Source organism: Harpia harpyja, chromosome 14, assembly GCF_026419915.1.
Source record: "Harpia harpyja isolate bHarHar1 chromosome 14, bHarHar1 primary haplotype, whole genome shotgun sequence".
Classification (NCBI taxonomy): Eukaryota; Metazoa; Chordata; class Aves; order Accipitriformes; family Accipitridae; genus Harpia; species Harpia harpyja.
This window is the reverse complement of record NC_068953.1, coordinates 32671780-32692427: the sequence shown is the minus strand read 5'-3', so window position 1 is coordinate 32692427 and position 20648 is coordinate 32671780. Positions and strand designations below refer to the sequence as shown.

At 39.3% G+C, this 20648-nt stretch overlaps 2 protein-coding genes across 14 annotated transcripts in view; one reads left to right on the top strand and one right to left on the bottom strand.

Annotated features, from left to right (window-relative positions):
* The window catches only part of TJP1 (tight junction protein 1), a 201582-nt gene that overhangs the window by 165309 nt on the left and 15625 nt on the right, over window positions 1–20648 (bottom strand). For 3 of the 12 annotated variants that reach the window (XM_052809056.1, XM_052809057.1, XM_052809059.1), the window contains exon 1: window positions 1841–2540. The exons of the other annotated variants lie outside the window; for them this stretch is intronic. In XM_052809056.1, coding sequence (XP_052665016.1) covers window positions 1841–2007 — 167 coding nt within the window. In that variant the 5' untranslated portion in view covers window positions 2008–2540. Of the gene's footprint in view, window positions 1–1840; window positions 2541–20648 lie in introns of those variants that run through there. 12 annotated transcript variants of the gene reach the window in all.
* Window positions 2848–20648, top strand: part of TARS3 (threonyl-tRNA synthetase 3) — a 56147-nt gene continuing 38346 nt past the window's right edge. For both annotated transcript variants that reach the window (XM_052809065.1, XM_052809063.1), the window contains exons 1-3: window positions 2848–2948; window positions 5393–5441; window positions 7537–7642. The gene's annotated coding sequence lies outside the window, so the exon portion shown is untranslated. The remainder of the gene's footprint in view (window positions 2949–5392; window positions 5442–7536; window positions 7643–20648) is intronic.

The window sequence follows — 20648 nt, the reverse complement described above, 5'->3', positions numbered from 1 at the left end:
TCAAAAAGCACAGAATGTCACCATAAAACTAGGCTATACAGAGCTGATATAACTCCAACTGAAGACGTAAAGTAGGAGTTGAATTGGGTCCTTTCAGACTTAAAGTACGCAAATATAGACAGCTTCACTTTAACATGCCAGCAAAGAAAACATTTCCAAGGAGACACAGGAAACATGAAATAGAACAATTGTTATCATTATAGTACCCATAATTAAACTTCTTTTAAGAAGTAACACACCAATATATACACTGCTGCACACAGACAGGAGTGGCATTTGGGGAAAATAAAATAGATATGGTACACTTTATGTGACTTACATAATCAAAATCATACCACTGAATACACTATAAAAACCTTTGATTAAATGTAATAAAACTTATCTGTATGACAACATATTTTTGTCTAAGACTACATTTGATTTTGTACATTACAGTTAGAATGAATAGATTTGCCAAATTGTGTTCTTATCCACAAGGAATAGCAAGATTTGGAATTAATGACAGAAAGCTTACTAGTTCCACATTATGTTTCTTCAAGTGATGCATTTCCTTGAGACTACCTACGCTAGCTGACAATGTGGGGAAAAAAAGGTAAAAAACCACATTCTACAATTCATGTAAGGCCCATTTTTATTACAACTGCCAACATGAAAATATTTCTATTTGTGAACTACCTATTTTTAAATAAAATAATCTATCATGCCTTCTATGACACTTTACTTTCCTTCACTAGGAACCTGTAAGTACAGTGAAAGAAAACTGTATAACCATTAGCACCTAGATATCACTCTTGGTCTTTTATAGATAAGAAATTCTCAGTGTACAAATTTGTTCTTGATATTTTCCTCCCAGAAAATCTGACTTCACAAGTTCAGATTTTCTGCTTATAATTTGTCCTGATGATGACACACATCTCACTGCTTCAATCAAGCTAACAGTGGGCTCTTACAAGTCCACGACTGAGTGCGTATTGCAGTGCCATATGCTTGTCGGTGCCCTACTCACCCCCATTACACCATTATACTTTAATGCATTTTTCATAACATATTGTCGATTCATCCAGAAAAATCAGTTCAGCACACAATCGCTAACCACAAGAACAGTGGAGTCAGGGGAAAAGCAGGCTTTAAATAAAAATGATCATATATGAACAGTACTACCTCTGTCGCTCTCTAACCTATTAGACTCATATCTCCCTTTTCCCAATTTTTAAACACACCTGTCAGCAGAAGCAGGGGCTGGGAAATCCAGACCCCGGCTTTGGGCACAGCCCGGGGCAGCGAGGAGAATGCGCTACCGTCGGAGGCAACACTTCGGCTGTCAGGCGAGCGGCAGCCCCTGCTTGAGATACTCCCGCGCCCCTCAGCTGAAGCTGCCATTGCCGTGCTCTGACAAGCGTCCGACAGTGGGTCTCCCTGAAAGCGTACGATCGCACGCGTGAGTCATTACGAGCGGGAACCGTGTTTCCAGCCGCGCAAAGCGCCGAGCCGGGTGTCCTCCGGCGGGCCCGAGGGCGGGCGAGGCGAGGCGAGGCGCGGCGCGGACAGCTCCTCCGGCACCACCGCCGCCGCCTCCCGGCGTTTTCCACACGACTGGCGGTGAATTCACCGGGAACTTTCTGCCCCGGAGATGCCCGCCGGGAGCCGCAGGCCCGCTCTCGCTCGGCGCCCCGACCGGGTCTCGGCACGGCGCCCCACAAGCGGCCGTCGTGCCTCGGGGGAACCCCCCGCCCGCCCGTCCCGCCGCGGCCCGCGCTCGGCCAGGCGCAGCGCCCCCCGCCCGGCCCGGCCCGGCCCGGCTCGGCCCGCAGTGCCGCCAGCCCCGTTTGTGCCTACTCACCACAGCTTCCTCTTTAAGGGCATCAGACTGCCCCTGTTGGAGGCGGTCACCCCTATGGCCATCTGCAAGACAGTCAGGTATTTCTGATACTTCATTTTGCCGTCGCCCCCCCTGTCCCTGCCTCGTCCCCGCCGCCGCCACCGACAGAGTCTCTCCAGCCGCTGCATGCAATCATCAAATTTTTATTTCCAGGCATCTGCCGTCCCTGCGTCGCGCTTCTTCCCCTCCTCCTCCTCCTCCTCCTGCCGCGCTCCCTCTCTCTCTGCCCCCCCGGCTCACGCTCTCCTCCTCCTCCTGCCGCACTCCCTCTATCTCTGCCCCCAGCTGACGCTCTCCTCCTCCACCTCCCGCCGCGCTCCCGCTATCCCTGCTCCAGCTGACGCTCTCCTCCGCCTCCCGCCGCGCTCTGCCCTCCCCCGGGCCCACGCTCCTCTCCTCCTCCCGCTGTCGCACTCCCTTTCTCTCAGCCCCCCACACCTCGCGCTCTTCCCCCGGACTCGCAGCCGCGCCTCCACCTTGCTGCGGGGCTCCCCCTCCTCCGCGCCCTAGCCGCGCTCCCCGCACCTGCCCCTGACCAGGCCGCTCGCCCCCCGCTCTGCCCCGTCCTCACCTGGGCAGTCTCCCGGCGGCCGCCTCCTCCCCTCGCTAGGCCCTCGGCCTCCCCCCCCGCCGCCCCCTCAGCCCCACAGGCCGGGCCGCCGGCGGGCCCGCTCCTACCCTTCCCCCCTGAGCAAGCGGGCCTTCCCCGCCATCTCTGCCCCCTCACGGCTACCGGGGCGCGCCCGCCCCGCTCCCCTGCCCTCCCCAATTACCTGGGGTATCCCGCCCCCGCCCATGTGGCGCAGCTGCTGCTCTACCCTCCCGCCATCAGAGGGGCGCCATGCCGCAGCCCGGCTGTCGCGCGGCCGTGCCCTCTCCCCGGCGCCTCGCTCGCCTCGCCTCGCCTCTTATCCCATTAGCGCCTAGAATAGCCCCATGTTATTTTAATCACCTCTTCCCCCCCCTCCCCCGGCTAACAATGTCGGCTGTGGGTTAGCGGTAACCACGCTGCGGAGGCAAACGCCTCACCACCTGCTGGGGCGGCCCTGCGGAGGCGGTGAGGGCGAAGGTGAGCAGGAGGGTCAGCGGCAGGGTGGGGGTGAGGCGAGGGTGAGTTGAGGGTGAAGCTGAAAGTAACGGTGAGGTGAAGTGCGGAGGCGGGCGGGCCGGCGGGACGGGACAGCGCAGCAGAAGCAGCAGCGCTTCCCGCCAAGGCTCCCTCAGGAAAGGCGGCGTGTGAGGCGGCTGGAGGGCAGCTCCCGCCGCGGCACGCCCCCCTGCGCCACCCCGAGCACGGGCGTGGGGAGACTCCTCTAAAAAGCCTGGTGAGGCCACAGAGAAGACGTCCCGTCTCCCCTCCCCCTCTTTTTCTATTTATTTCCATGTGAGGAAAGCAACCGAAGTGTGTTTGAAAATCAGGTGGGGTCTAAGTCAAACTAAAAGTATTAAATGCTTTTAGAGGGGTGCCCACCTTCAGGATACTTTAGCAAAACTAGCCGAACATGTAACTGTAGCGGCCTTAGGTGTGACACAATTATCATTACAACTGTAATTGTTTTGTGCCTTCCTCCTCAAGCTCCGCACTAAGAGCAGCAGAAGACCATGGCGTTTGACAACTGCTTTTGGAATTAATTCTAAAACACGGTGCAATATGATCAGAGACCCTCCTCAGCGCAAACATCCCTGAAGTGAAGGGTAGCACTTAGCTGACACGTTAATCAATAGTGGTGGGAAATACTTTGGCTAGAGATACCCTGTTTAAGTATGTAGCTACTTTGCAGAAGGCAGATATGAACAAATCCATGCTGAAGTGACAACTTTTCATTAAGGTGCTGTGATGTAAATAGTATGAATTGCAATACTTACCCCGAGTTGAGGTCCTAAGATGACACTGTCAGCTAGGAAAAATACTGTGAACAGCATTGTCACTTTATGGCTCAAAGATGAGCATTTCGGTCATTATTTTTCTTCTTTTGTTGTGTGTAATATATACCTCAAGACTGTAGTAGGCTACATTCTACCTAGGCCTGTTCATTACGCAGGAAGCAGAGAAGATAAATATATTACTTGTAAGCACAGCAGATTTTAATTAGAAACAGAATAGTTGTATTACTGTAGTTAATGAGATGGATGGCTTTGCATTTTCAGCCAAGAAATCTGAGAAGTATACAAATGTCCTGAAATTCTGTGATACAAACAATTAAAAAACTCAAATGGCAACTCAATGCCCAGTATGAGCCTGTACATCCACAGCTCTCAAGATACTGTTAATGGGTTCTTTGCCTTTGGAGAGAGCAACCATTAGAAGCGATGATGGATGGCTAACTTGAAATTATTAGGAAGGTCAAAGAGGAGGAATTAATTTTTGCACTTGAACAGTGCTAGTAGTACACTAACTGGAAAGTCTGTATCTTCTGTAGACAGAACATCGGTTCAGTTTGAAAACTTGTAGAGATCTTTCTTTGCCTTAAAAACAAAAACTGTAAAACCAACACATTGCTTTATCCTTCTGTGTATATAGTCATCATTAGCTGACTGAAAAAACACTTGTTGCCCACACAAGTTATAAGAGAGTAAGTGTGGGCTGGCTTTTATTCTCACTATCATTAGAATGCTAGCTACATTGTAATTGAAATATTCATTTATACTTGTGCAATCCTATTAAGAAAATCATTTACACCTTGAAATGGTAGGGGATGCTGACTAAAAGAATTATGAGACTGTATTAGTTTGAATGTCACATTTCAATTTGAATGTTACACCTGTCAGAAAAATATGTGTTATTCTTATATAGAAATTCTTGAAAGAAAAATCTAGTCTTAGTCTGGTTGTAGTGGTAGAAATTTCATCGATAAGACAATCTAAGGATACAAGGGAAGCAAAGTTTATTTGAAAGCTGATAAACCTGGAAGAAGCAGGTAAGCTTTCAGAGTTCTTTGCATTGTAAAAGGACTTTGTATTAGAGAGTCCCAAAACATAGCTCTTAATTTTTACATTGGCAGGTTTAGGACATAAATTTATTTTAAGTATCTATATACAAAAGATTCAAGAAATGTGCCAACAATACCTTGCATAAAGACTTACAATGAGGGCTGGCTGTATACTCAAATCCTTATTCAACTTCTTTAAAAGTCTGTAATGTGATTTCTATTCTTAATTCAATAGGAATTCCTAAATCTATTTAAATTTGCAAAATTATTACAGTTATTCCAGATTTAGCTCTATAGTTTTCAATGATTGTGCTCTATCAATCTGGTACTAACAAATTAACTTGTTTTATACATTTTATATATCATCTTCCTTACTTCTTGGTGTGCATTACAGAGACAAAAAATGCATATTAATGAAGAAATTTTATCCTCTAATTTTAATTGGCATTATTTCTGTTTCTCTCTTACCTGTTCCTTCTTAGTATTGCTCCATTATATATTGCCTTTCAGAATATCATACTTTAAGCGCCTATGTTTTATATAGCTGAAATAGTAAAAAGATCCTGTCTTTCTTGCCTTTCAGATGAACAGCCTATTTTTAACAGGAGTCAAGCAGCAGCTTCCAGATTAGGGTAAGCATCTGGACATCCCACTGTTAGCTCTGAGGCCTGTGTGGACCCATTAGCTGAGCTACATCCAAAATTTATACGGTAGATATCCCTTCAAGAGAGGCAGTCTGATCATATTTGCTGTTCTCAATGCAAACTCATTCTGTCTGACAAGATACACTCTCTTCCACTACAGAAAGCTGAAAACTGCTTGCATTTTTTTGAACCTAGCATGCATCTTAAAAACAATTTAATTCCTGTTAGATTACTTCAGGTAATATAGTTGTTTCATAGTTTTTTCAGTACAAAACCAGGCAGAACCATACTAATTTCTTTTTTTTTTTTGTGCTGAGGTAACTTAACTGCAGACTTTACCTCAGAACAAGCCCTATAATCTATCTATTGCTTGCAGTCCCTGATGGCCTTGCCTCTTCTGAAGCCTGTCCCCAGAATGACCTTCCAATGCACTTCTTGGCTCAGAATAACAGACTGCTCTTTCAGACAGTTACAATATTACGTATGACTTCTGCACTTGAATGGATGTGTGGTTGGCACAAACTCTGCTCATGATAGTATGTTTATACTAGGACAGCGATATATCTAGAAGACGGATGGATGGACTGACACTGAGAAGGCAGAGTTTAATGCCAGTGTGTGTGATCTAATCTTGGCCCATGCCTTGGTGTTTTTAGGTGGAGAGTAGGCTGTTGTCAGCAGTGGGGACTGACTGGCTGCAACTTAGAGGATGCGACTGAGGGAGTCGTATATTGGGAGCTAAGAATAAGGGAGTGTAATTGTGTCATAAAGCTATTTTCATCCTAAGTTGTGCCTCTCATTTTTTTAGTCTTAATATTGTTAGAAAATATGTGTGAAATTTCAGGTAGTGCGAAGCAAGATTTTACAGCATTATCTACTTCTGCTGATTTTAGATTTGATTTCAGTTAGCCTGTAGCTAGAACAGGGTTGCAGAACCTTATCTTGCTTTTCTTTATCACTAGCCCATCACACCTCCCTGTAGTGCCAGTTGTCACTAGGTGCATCGTTTTCAAACTTTCACCTGTGTCAGTCTTGACTGAGCTCACAGGAGGAGGAGAAATTTAGGTCTGACTCAAAAGACTCTTCGGAGACATTACAGAAATGCACTTTTAAAAGTCTTGGCTATGCTTAAGTTACTTCAGATAATGTAGTTTTTCTGCAGTAATGTGAGGAAAAAGAAACCACACCTCTAAGTGGCATAGCTGTGCTGGTGGACAAGCAAAAATACTCTTTTTTGCTGATGTAGCTTATTTTGTTCAGCAAACCTGTATAAGCTACACTGGCAAAAAGAAGAAAATAATCTTACCAGAATAAATGGCATCTTTATTAGTACTGTAATGGCCACATCAGCAACTTTTGAGGGTGGATTAGGCCTTAATGACACATTTTGAGCCTTCAATTACGTTCATTTTTAGGTTGTCAAAATTGTATCAGAACTAAAGCAAACATTAAATAAACTTGTTGCTGTTTTGATGGCATATTAAATAGCATCTTTTATTTGCATTTTAGAATAGTCTTAATTTTGGCTTTACTCTGCATATAACAGAGACTTTTTGTAACACTACATTGTCTATTCCATATAGTTCTCAATGCTGCGCTACTGTGTGTGCTGAAGAATTAACATTTAGTTTATTCCTAGGATATACCTGTTCCCCTTGCTGGCTTTTACTCCAGTGATTGACAAAATCATCTTGATACACATGTCATATTCTGTGCTTCTGTGGTATTTAATATGATTTGAGAACTTTTTATTACACAGTTCAGTTGGTAAAGTGGCAACATTCCAGAGATTGATACAACACTGACACTAAAACATCACATTAGATGACTGATCTCCATTCTACTCTAATTTAATCTAAATCTTCCTGTTTACTAAAGAGGGTTCTTTTTCTGCAGTAGTTGTTAGTAATGTTTTATTCTGTTAATTTGTACAGTTAGTCAATTATAATCATAATATTAATAAAGATTTATGTTAACTAAAAGCATTAATGCAGATCCTTCAGGCAAGAAAGCTACTGAAACAGACTTTCTTGTCATTTCAGTGTCATGTGTAAGCTTCACACATCTCCCATTTTCTTTCCAGAAAGAAAACGAAAGGTATCACACCTGTCAAAGGCAAAAGAGTTCCTTAGAATCTGCAAGTATGTCAGATGCAGTGACTCCAAGGGATCTTTTCTCCCTCCTCAAAAGTAAGAAAAATGTGTGTGTTTGTTTATGTGTTTCCTATCTATGCATTTACAATACATAATTCTGTGACTTTTTCTGATCTACTAGGGCTTTTCTATACCCACATTAATGTATTTATTGTATATAATGCAAAGCCTTTTTCTGGTCTATTACTGTTTCTTCCATAAACTCCATGTTATGTGAAGATCTATAAAGATACATACAGTACCGTCATAAAAAACAGACAAAAACACTTGGAGGAATTTTCCTACCACACTTTACTGCGCAATTGACCATCTACAAAAGGGGAATTTTTCACATTTCTTTGAAGTGTCTTCATGACAGGCTAGCTTGACTGGTGGCAGAAAACTATGGGTCTAAGTGGGTATGGTAATAAACTGACAGAGTCATTTAGAACTAACTTGCATTTTCTGAAACAGTTTATCCTGGTCATTCATTTGAGCTGCCAAAATAAAGAGAGGTAAATAATTTTACTTTGGAAGGAGAGAATGTTCACCTTGTTTCCTCAGAAGAAGAAGAAGATCTTCACAGAATAAATAACCTTTATTTGACAATGGATTATTCAAGAAGAAAGGGTTTGCTAGATTAAGCAATTGAAATATTTACAAGGAACTTGCAAGCAAGTATCCCTGTTTCACTACAGTCAGGGCTATTTAGTAATGACTTCCTGTACAATTAGTGTTAGTGCTGTTCTACAAGGTCTGATGTGGAGCTGCTTTATGCTATTACTATAAAATTTTAGGTTACTGCAGAAATAATACTATTAAAGTGAAGCATTCAGTCTAGAACAAAGTGGACTTGTACTGCCACTATCCAGTACTTTCACATTTACCCATTTCTTGCAAACTTGTAATTCTAAGATTTTACTCTTAAAAAAAAAAAAAACCAACAACAACAAAACACCTTAAGTCAAAATTATCCAAATATCACATTATGCCTGACAAGCATGACCCTCTCACAGGATAAAATAAGCTTAATGTAGAAAAAAAATAAGCATATGCATGAATTCCATGACTGCTCTCTGATATGGCTTATTCATGTAGAAAACTACTGGAGGGAAGAAATCACCAAGCATACAATTTCAATGTGAGATGCAAAAGAAAAAGAAGCATAAGTAACATCACTTCCCAGAAAAGATTCTAAGAAATAGATTGTCATCTGCAACACATCACAATCTCAGTACACAAAGATCTAATTAATTAGTCTTGCTAACTGCGTATTGTTAGAATTGTGAGAGTATGTAACTCTGAGGTGAGGTGTGACCAGACCTTGCTATCATTCTGGGATGCAGAGTCGCTAATAGCTTTCATTTTCAGATGTGATGCCTGATGGGGAAGCCTCCAAGCACACAATATTTAAAAGAGAAGAGAAGATTATGAAAAGCAGGGGATAACGATGGTTCCCTGAAGCAAGGGTGTAGAATTCCGAAAAACAAAAATTTAGAATATAGACTGAGGAAAAAAATATGTATATCTGAACTGTTGTGGTAGATGTGTTAGAACCACTGTGAAAAATTGGGAATGAGGACCAATTCATAAAACTGTACTCAATTGTCTAGAAAGATTACTTCCTTACATTTCCTTTCTTTTTTTTTTTTCAGTTGAATAGTGAGTTCTGTACATGGTAGCTGTACGCATCAGGATAAACAGATCAAAATGAGAGAGAGTATTACTAAAATTTAAGGAGCTTCTCCTGCCAAAAATTGCACACATGCCTAATTTTATAAATTAGTAGTAATTCAGACCCTTATTTAGCTTCATTAATATCTTTGATTAAATGCTGATAGGAATGTTTCCACATCCATGAGATATAAAGTCTGAAGGCTAGCTGGATGTTTCATGAATGTGTTGAAATTGTTCAGAATCCTAGTTGAAGACTGCTTTATATGTCTAGTTGTATATTTGCACACTTACTACAAATATGAAAACCATTTTTCACTTTCAGGAAGAAAGCTGTTCTCGTTACAATGTATATGACTGTTAATGCTATACTATTTTAATCAGATTACCAGTACCATGAAAATTAATGTAATAGGATTTACTGTAATTAAAGGCAAGTATACAGTAATCTACTATGAAAAGAACACAAAAATGTTAGTGGAGCTCATTACAGGGATATTGTTTATGCTAATTATTCAAATATTTTAAAATCACACTAAGCCTGATTTTAATCAGATTTTGGTTTTGGTTTTTTTTTTTGACAAAACATTAATCAAACAATTCAACCCAGAAGGGTTAGTAATAGTCAAGTATTACTCTTGTCTGGGGCAGAGAGAAGTGGAAGGAAATAAAAACAGAAGAAAACTAAAGGACTACAAGCTACTCATTTCATTGTCCTGCCTGAATAATAAAAGATAAAATGAAAACAAAGAACATAAATGATGAAATAGTGATAAACAAGACTTTTGCAACGTGGATGAAGGATTCAAATATGAATTTATGGTTTTAAGCCTATAAATGGTCTATATATATCAATATTAATATATACCAAATGTTCCTGTAATCCAGCGTAGGGAAACCTACATGAAATTTTGGTGCAGATTGCAGATCTGTTTCCCAAGTGATTATACTGTTATTATATACCTGTCTCTCGTAACATCCTGATAGATCATAAAACTTAAGATACACACAGTAAGCCTAGCAGGTAGGAATTAAAAAATGAAAAGCTAACCAAAAATGATAGCTGAACCTAATAACAAAAGCTTTGATGCTGCAGGGAACTATTTTTGTGAGTATCTGGGACTACACCTGGTGAAAGAATCAGCTTGAACACAACAGGTTGAAGGATTGGTTCCTATGATGTCACTTCTGCTTTCGTCAGTAATTAGCACATGCCATACCCTAGTGACATGGTATCCTATCCTACTGGAGACATTTGGTTAGATTCAAAATATGGTAGTGGGTTACAGTTTGCATCTACAAAATTTTCAAAAATCCAATATGACTATTTTCAAGAGCAAAAGCTATTCATACTGTTAAGAATCTCCAAGATCCAGTCTTTTAGTCACTGAATTTTTAAAGAAAACAGCAGGGGTAGCATTTGTAACATTCCAGGGAGATAAAGCCCTCCCATTAAGTGTGTATGTCGGGGCGGGGGAGCAGATATATATGAATATACATATATATAATGTGAGAGATATAAAAATCAGCTTAAAGGAACTCCTGAACCAAAGTTTAAAAAATGTTTCAATTTCTGAGAGTCTAACTTCAGACAATACATTATATGTTTGACTGGTTATCCCAAATTCTTGTTCAACTTTGAAAATATTGGTCCAAATTAATATAAAATATTTTTCATAAAACAATGTGATTAAAATTTTAAGTATGTCATTAAAATAATCAATAGCTGGATGACATTCTTTCAGGAATATGGAAATTAAGCATATAAAACATTTTTTCTCCTTAGTTTCCTTCAAGACCATCTAATACAAAATAAAGAACAGATCTGTTCATTCCAGGTACAGGTATTCTTGAATATCAAACATGTATTTTTTTTACTTCATTGACTACATAAGGGATTTCCAGTCTACTATCTTTTTTTACTAACTGGTGTCAAGAATTTTCCAGACTCCAGTAAGTTATTTATAAATGATAAAAATTCATGTGCAGATCAACAATCTTGCTACAAACCAGATTTTTATAACAAATAAGCAATTTTCTGTCCTCTGCTTCAGAGAAGACACAATCAATTCTAGCTTCTCTTATACACTGCAGTTATTGCTACTTTTGGCATAGATGATCTGGCTCCAAATTTGCTGTGAGTAGACCAATTTTTTTTAATTGCCCCAGTATAAAAATAAAACTGCCTTTATGGCATTCCTGATATTACACTATCAAATTGCATAAGGCCTTACATCCTGGAGAAAACAGATGAATAGCAAAAGGGAAAAAGGGGAGAAATAAACAAATTACTGTTCTTCCCTTAACACAGAGCACAAAGTTTTGGGGTTGTGTTGTGGGATGTGGTGTGTTTTGGTTGGTTGGTTTTAAGCCAAAGAATAAGGTAAAGTAAATAATGCACTGCTAAGATTTTGTCTGGTAAGGTAAATAGACAAATCACTGCTTGCTGTTATGGCAGTTTATATAATATTTTCCTGATCAGTTCAGCTTCTCTTTGTTGCTTTTAGACATTAAAATAATAGAAGGGTGTACAATACTGTTGTACAAGATTTTATTCGTCTAACTTAAAATTGGTCATCACATTAGTACTCTCTAATACTGAAATATTTCTACTTCCTAACATGTTCCAAAAATGAATCAGCAAAAGATATGAAATGAAGTTATATTTTAATACACTCCCTGTCCTTGCCCCTTGTTTGCCTCTTATTATTTAACATTTTTACTTGGAGCATCCAAAGAAAACACAAGACCCTGTTAGGGTCAGGTGTACTCTGCTGGCATAAAGTAACAAGGCCACACTGAAGTCATCATTTTATACCATGTGAGGGTCTGGTAGCATAGTTTAGTCCATACATTTTGGTGAGTGTTGGAAGCAATTTTTCTAATGAGTGTTTTCCTGGAGCTGACCTGGATAGTATCTGTCCTGAGATCTGTCATGCTGCTATCTGCACTGCTACAATGCCAGCATATACCACATTAACAGCTACAGTATAATTACTCTTCTCGGAATAACCCACAACCTTTTTTTCTCATTACACACTAGCAGGTTTGAGAGCTCACTTGCTCTCTTGCCAGCCAAGCAATTTACCTACCATCTGCATGTGAAGAGCACCCAAGCAGTTATGAAACTGTCTGGTTCTTACTCAGCACTGTGATTTTTTGGGAGCTATTTATTGGCTCTCCAATCTTTGGAGCAGCAAGAGAGGATGCAACAAAAATGAAAATAAAGCTCTAGTTTTTATTATTTTAGTTTTAGTTAAAGAACCCTACTTTTTGATTCTGTGAAAATTGCTCAATAATGTACAAAGGACAAATTTTGAAGATTAACTAAAAGAGCCATAAATAGAGATCTCTCCTGGCACCCTAAACATCTCTGCAAATCTGTTCATTTTATTGCAGTAGTGCAAACTCTTCCTCAGAACCATCTGCACCACTACTGAGATTTGAAAACCAGAACACACAAAAAAGACCATTGCTTAATGGATAATGAGCAAGGGCGCTCTTAAACCCACTGCATTTATCTTCAAGCCAACTGTCCAAGCAGCTAGAGCACATATTCATTGATCTCACTCCCAAGTGAAAGATAGAAATTCTACAGAAGCTCAGAGCATTTCTCTGAAGAAAATTACCTGATTTCTCACACAAATCTAGTGTGATATTCCTCCTCCAAAACTTTGCCTGGACCTTAGTGACAAACAGATAGAATGAATAAAGCAGTGACCAGACACCAGAAGAAATAAATAGCAGTGAATATTCAAATGGAAACAATTAAATCAAGCTTCATATCTGCTCATGTAGCCAAAAGTGATGATGTTCCACTTATTGTGAGTGACCTCACGGTGTCTGAAGATACTCTTTTGCAGCACTGACAGTTTGAATGTGTACCAGAGTACACTGACACTAAAGGAAAACGCACAGATCCTTGTAGAAGACAGAAGACATAGTGTTTGTAGGAACAAAGCAAAAATACCAACACTTGCAAGTAGTCACTGCAAAACACATTCAGTCTGGTGATCTGTGCACATCATTGTGACAGCAGCAATAAATCACAAGCTCTGCAACTGTTTAGAGGGAGGTTTCCTCTGAACCTGAATCCGAAGATTAAGGTGGGTCACATTGTATTGGATTCACTCCTTTCAATAGATAAGTTTCTGGTTATCTTATTATGCAGAGAATATACATACCATCTGTCTTGGTCATTTATGGAATGTTATTACTGTGGTAGCTACACTGTGAACGGAACAGAAATAGGCTTTGCTCTTGCCTTCCTGTATTTTCACGTGAACACATCTTTAAGTAAACTATGTTATTTTTAAATGATATCTTGTACTGCAACTTCTGAAAGCATCTGTCTTATCATTGTGCTGCATCTTTTATCTGGTCCCATGATGTACTAAATACCTTCAGTTTCCACTGACTTTTGTAAATTTTGACAATGTAGTGCTATTCTACCAGAATAAAACTTTCAACTGACTTACACAACTTTGATCCTAGCAATTCCCAATGGGTGGAAAGCACACTAAAAAAATTATCCAGCATAGCAGCAGGACAGAGTTGTCCAGTAGCAAGGAAGAAAAGTTCTGTATAAGCACCCTGATGCTATTCTGGCTGCAAGGAATTTTATTCTTTTGATGGATTTAAAATCAGGATAGTACCAATGTCATTTCTCAGTTACTCTTCATCCTACTTGATGCAGACATGTGACATCTGACAAATCTGATGCTCCAGAAGCTCAGCTTCTCTCTGGTTAATTATATTACAAATACAACCAAATTCAAGGTCATAGCTAAGAATCTGAGTGAATACAATTAAATTAAATATAGTGCATAGAATCTCATTCCCGTTTTTGTCGTCTTCAAATTTATACCAGCCTCTCTGAAGGAGTATAATGGTGAATAACACCAACTTTGAGACTGATGAATTTCAGGGGAGTTGGCTACAAGAGTTATCTGACCCTTGATAAAATCTTAAGATTTAATTTGCATTTTCTTTGCCATAGGTCTTTTACAGTACGAAGAATGTCAGTTTGAGACACTGCTTTTCTCTTTACAAATGCATAGTCATAGTACTGTACAAATAACGTTTACCTGTTAATACACCTAACATGCACCAGTGACAAACATTTCTGCTCTGATATATAACATTATTTAAAAATTATTCCACTTCTTCTAACCTACAGTACATACTCTTATCACCTTTTGTCTCAGTCTGTGTTTCTCTGAATCTCATTAGCATGCTTTATTCTAGCAACCAGCTATTTGCCCTGTGAACTCGATTGGTCTTCACTAGATGGAAGAAAAAGAAAGTATTTTCTGCTATTTTTTATCAAGACACCTTGAACACACATTCTTGTTCTTCACATATTCTCTGGCTAATGTTAAATAGAAAGAGGCTAGTAAGGAAATCACCCATGTAAAAGCCCTGTAGATTTTATCTTAGCTTCTTCTGCGGGCCCAATGTTGAAACATCTTGAGACATTTTCAGAGAGTTTGTTGCTAGCTTTTGATGTGCTTCCTTTTTTGATGCTTCCCCCTCCAATATCATAAGATAAATTTTTCTTTGCAGTCTGTTGGAAGTGTTCTAGAAACAACAAAATTAATCTTCTGTCACCTACACAGAGTGACAATGCTATCTTCCATTTGTTTAGCAGCAGCGCTGAACTTACTCATAAATTGTGCTGTGCATTTGACATACAGCCAACCACCAGAAGAAGCAAACTCACCCCTCCCCAGATATTATTCCTTCATTCTATAACTTCATTGTATTTACCAGACACTGCTAGTTACTGTGGTACATATAATTACTTTTAACCCAGAGAAAAGAGGAGTTCCATCACCTGGCTTGCACATGCCAATTTTCCATAATCTTATGAATAATTAATGGAACACACATAATTGAGCTCTGTTTGTATGAATAAGGTTTACAGGTGGTTTATAAAGATACTGTTCCTTTTATCACATTTGTTTGTAGAAGGAATACACATCCTCTTACCTATGTTTCGGTAATAACTATTGGTAAAGTTATAAGGAAATTCACATAAAGAGTAGGAGAATGATATTAAAGGAATGAACAAACCCAAGAAATCGGACAATTTCAAAACTGAATTTAAATTATCCTCTTGTGCCTGCCTGCTGCATACTGCCTTTATTTTTCTATGTCTCTACTAATAATGATGGCATATTTGTTTGTGTAAAGTAGAGGAAGCCAATGGGCAAAAGCCATATGTTGAATATGTTTCAAAATGCCACAGAGTGGGATAGATGCATATATAATCCAATTTTCCTTTATCGGATAACCATCATGTGTCTGTATGCTGTGTGTAGCAACAGATATCATAATATATAACATTCTCAGTTCCGTAACTGAGGAACACATCAAGCGAAAACCAACTGAGCCTAGTTCTAAAAGAGCTGCCTATATTTCTATGTAGCTGAATAGACAGAGGTTATTTGCAGGCAGTATTTACCATTACTTTGGGGGAGGGTTGGAGGAAGGCAAGGGAAAGATCTAGCCATGTTTAAATATCCTATAGGATTTCTTATGTCTTCCATGGGTTGATTAAAATCATGTGTTCCTGCTTGTTCCTTATCCTTTATCCCTTACAGAAGGAGCACGCAGCAATAATTTGCAGCAAGATTTTTATGTAAGTGTCCCCCTTACATGGGTTTTATGTAGCAGGGAAACATATGGTTCTAAAAGAGCGTTAATACCCAGGTACAGCTGGTCTTTGAAGATTTTAAGTGATCCAGATAAAAAGAATGATCAAATGCCTCCCAAGGGAGACTGTGGCTGTTCCGACACTGTTCTTTATCACAAGTGTAACACTTATTAGGGAGATGTCTGTGGAGACCTAAGAATAGAATAGGATTGTATTGGCAAAAGAAGAATAGACATATAAGCAAATAAGACAAAAATAAAACCCTCAAAGTGGCCAGCAATAGAGAACTTAATCACAGTCTACCAGGCTGGCAGCAAAGAAAAGCAAGCAAACTGATTAATTCATCTATTGTTATTAGTTAATGCAACAACCTAACATTTCTCCATGACAGCAATGTCTCTGTGCCAGGTTTTTATTATCCTGCGGCACTGGCACTCTTAAAAATTCTTATTACTCAGAGAGTTTACATTGATTTAAAACAGAGTTTTATTTGCTGGATATAAAGAAAGCTATCACAAAAAATTTAGTTTCAGACCTTAGATGAGAATCAACCCTATTTTCTGTTCAAAAGACTCATTGGATTTAAAGACAAGTCACTTTTAAAGAAGGAGAGATCTAAGGCGCCAGATTTATTTGAGGACCTGATCCCAAATAATGTTGCTCAATCTTTGTTCTTATCATAGAGAAATATCACATAGCTCCAACCATACTTAATCAGGCTTCATTACTGCATACTCCAGAGTCCCACAGAAGTGCCAGAAGCTGAGACTAGATGCTGTCAGTAACTGCTCTTGTGCAGAGTTGAATTCCCCAAGGTGTATGTTCCCAGGAGAGAGTAGATTGCCGAAGGGATAGGCAATAAACTTGATATAGAGAATGTGAAATTCAGAACAGAAAGTTCACAAGAGAAGGTTAAGGAAACCTGGAAAATTTATGAAACTCCTATAGTTTCATGACTGCAAGAGGTAGATTAAAGGAGCAGGAGAAAGTCAGGAGGAAAGATGGAAGAGAATTGTATAACTCAGAGCTCTGAGAAGAGGAACCTTTCAAAGTCTCTCTGAGATTGGTAGCAAATCCAAAGCTTACTGTTAATACAAACAAGAAAGCTAAACCACAGAATCAGAAGCCATGGGCCAAGTCTGGATAAATGGAAGTTTTATTTGGCAGAACTACTCAAGGTAAAAATCCCATTTCAGAAATAATCCACTATGCCATCTATAGTTACAACAGCAATGAAAACAAAGTTGCTAATACAACATAAACATCATCATTTTCTCTGACTTCTGCAGAAAGAATGTATGCAGCTAAGGTGAAAAATCTTGTCCTAGGCCTGCCACTGGATAACATGTCCCTAACTAGAGGGATTAGAACTACCATGACATAAGAAATCCTAAGCTAATTAGGAAGTAGAACAGCTGAAGAAAGGCTGTTCAACAGAAGTTGGAATTAGAGCGAGAGGTTAAATTGCTTCAGATTCTTTATATCTGTGCTGATATTGGTGCCAGATGTGAAAGTCTGGGTGAGATAACAATGTTTCCAAGCCACCAAATCTTTCATAAGCCAGGAAGTTTAGGAGGCAAGATCACAGATACTGTATCTAGGGGTATAATAAGAAAAAGTTCCTTTTATTCTTCTCATGTAATATAATTGCAAGAAAAAAAATCATATGGAGGGAGGTACAGCTTTTTTTTTTAATGAAGAGGCAAAAGATATTAAGCACAAGTCAAAAGTTTCAATTATGGTAGTTATTTAAAGTAGCTAAAAGTTGCATCACAGATTTTTAACAAAATATATCCAAGGACTAAATAACAGAAATATACTTGACTAAGTAATTTCTCAAACCAAAACCAATAAGCTATGATAAGCCTTAAGTAGGTCCAAGTTGTAGTCTTGTTCTATAATATCTTCATGAGTATTTGTCCTGGTTTCAGCTGGGATAGAGTTAACTGTCTTCCTAGTAGCTGGTACAGTGCTATGTTTTGAGTTCAGAGCGAAGAATGTTGATAACACTGATGTTTTCAGTTGTTGCTCAGTAGTGTTTAGACTAATGTCAAGGATTTTTCAGCTTCTCATGCCCAGCCAGCGAGAAAGCTGGAGGGGCACAAGAAGTTGGCACAGGACACAGCCAGGGCACCTGACCCAAACTGGCCAACGGTGTATTCCATACCATGTGACGTCCCATCCAGTACAGAAACGGGGAAGTGGGGGGCAGGGATTCGCCGCTCGGGGGACTGGCTGGGTGTCGGTCGGCGGGTGGTGAGCAATTGCACTGCGTATCATTTGTACATTCCAATCCTTTCATTATTGCTGTTGTCATTTTATTAGTGTTATCATTATCATTATTAGTTTCTTCTTTTCTGTTCTATTAAACCGTTCTTATCTCAACCCACGGGTTTTGCTTCTTTTCCCGATTTTCTCCCCCATCCCACTGGGTGGGGGGGAGTGAGTGAGCGGCTGCGTGGTGTTTAGTTGCTGGCTGGGGTTAAACCACGACAGTATTTTATAATGTTACAGGTTATTAAGCATGTTGATGTATAAAAATATGCAGAAAAGTTGGCTGCTCATAGATCATACAGCACAAAGAGATACTAGCTACATAACAAATTAGTAACAGCTGGATGATTTGGAACCAGAAGGCCTAATATGCCAGTACAGGGCAAATTTCACTCAGTTTACGAAACAAGACTACTTTACCTAGGGCAATAAAACAATGCCTCTAGATTGGATTTTGCAGAACCTGGGGCTCCCTTGTGAAACTGCGTGATAACTTAGGCATGACAAAGATGCCACAGGATCAGGGAGCCCAGCAGAGAAATTCTGCTGCCTGGAAAGATTGTGGCTTGAGAAATCCTGATAGCTTGAAGAGTTGAAATGAATAAAGGAATTAAGCTTGAGGTTACAAAATTAAAAATGGAAGTCTATGCTTCTATGCTTTAGTATGTCTTTATGAATATTTTGATTTCTTTAAGAAATAAACCTGTATTCTATCATCATTTATCTTTAGAAAGGTTTCATTGTATGAAGTGCTTAAGATTTTCTGCTTTTAGATTCTCTTTTAGCAGAGGGGTGGGGTTTTTTTCAGTGGAAAGACTCTTTAATGTCATATTTCAAAAGAAATTTTCTTGCTGTCTTTTGCTCTTTCCATTTGACAGCCATCATTGCTGAGTAATGCCCAGGGTCATACTTTTGAAAAGCAAATTCTTCCTTTGCAGCATTGCTGCAGGACCTATGGCAGAGCATATATCCAGAGGACTAGGCACTTATCCTTTTATAAGTTATAGGTTGAATTCTAAGGGATCTGTCTGGCTCAAGAGGTAGATGCAGGTCAGTAAAGAAATATGAAAGGGAAAATCAGCAACTGTAAAAATGTTTTTAGGAATATATGCACATACATTCACATGTATATATGATTTTGGAGTATTAAGCAAGAAATGCATTAAATGTGAGGTAATTTGTTCCACCAGAAAACGTACAGCAAGCTATTAGTCCAGGTCATTACTTCCTTGGACAAAACTCCAGACTGAGCCAAAATCTTCGCCAGAGAGTGCAGAGAGCTTCAACTGATGTCAAAATAGTTGACCCAAGGTATCAAAGATAAATTTAGTCTGGATAAAAAGTCCTGAAATAATGCCTAGATAGCAGTTATTTTCCTAAGAGAATTTATTACCAGAACAAAACTTACTTGGAAAAAAAAAAATCTTCTCACATCTCTTGGCAGAACATCAGATAATTTAGTAAAATACAATATTTTTTTCCTGCAACAAATTTCCACCCTTAAGAAATCTTAGTACAAAAAGTCACTAGCATTCAACTCATATTTAGTGACAAAATTTGACCAATGTCTCTAATGGGACACTTAGCATAAACATGGCATTGCAGAATGATTGTCCAGTTCATTCATTGCTAAATCCTGCTTCCACAAAATTAATAAATTCTATTAATTGCAAGGAAAGCAGAAGTGGGCCTTTAATCACGTGATGTTTCAAGAGATAATTCTTGTTAAAGAGTAGGTTTGTTACCACTGAAGGTGACAGATTAACAAGTCCTGACTTTGATGGTTACTATTTTTTCGGTCATACAGCAGGTCTTTACAAGGACCTTAAAATTTTCCCTATTTATAATTTGATTTCTACTCCCTAGTGTTATTCCAGCATTTTAGTTCAACTGGTTTTATGGTTGTCCAACATAAAATATGACTAGGTGGTATATGACATGTTAACTCTGCAGTGTATGAACATATTTTGATTTCTTCAGCACTGAGTCAGCATTCTGATGAGTTAGCATTTATATTCCCGACAGCTGTTTATTCCTCTCAATGTAATTTCAGAGATAAATGACCAGAAGGGATTTGCTGCCCCAGATCTATCAGAAAACATATTTAAGATATTCTGTGGTATTTAAATCATAAAAAAAGTATTATTCAGTAATGCTAGGACAAAAAGTGTGTAATTTTTAACATTAAATAACTAATTTAAACCTTACTGTATTATTTTTAAATATAATGTGAAAAAGTCAAAGTATTTTTATTTTCTATGCAAAATCACATCAGTGGTTTCTAGGGACATTATAAATTTAAGAAACATACTGAAACTTCCAATCAGTATTTTTGTTTTGCTTCTTTTATTTAGAGTTGAGAAAGTAGCCTTGAGAAGAAAATGATAGGAACCAGTGCACATAAAGGACCAAACTGTTCCTGGAATAGCTGCTTGATTGTGTCTTACTAAAGCATGG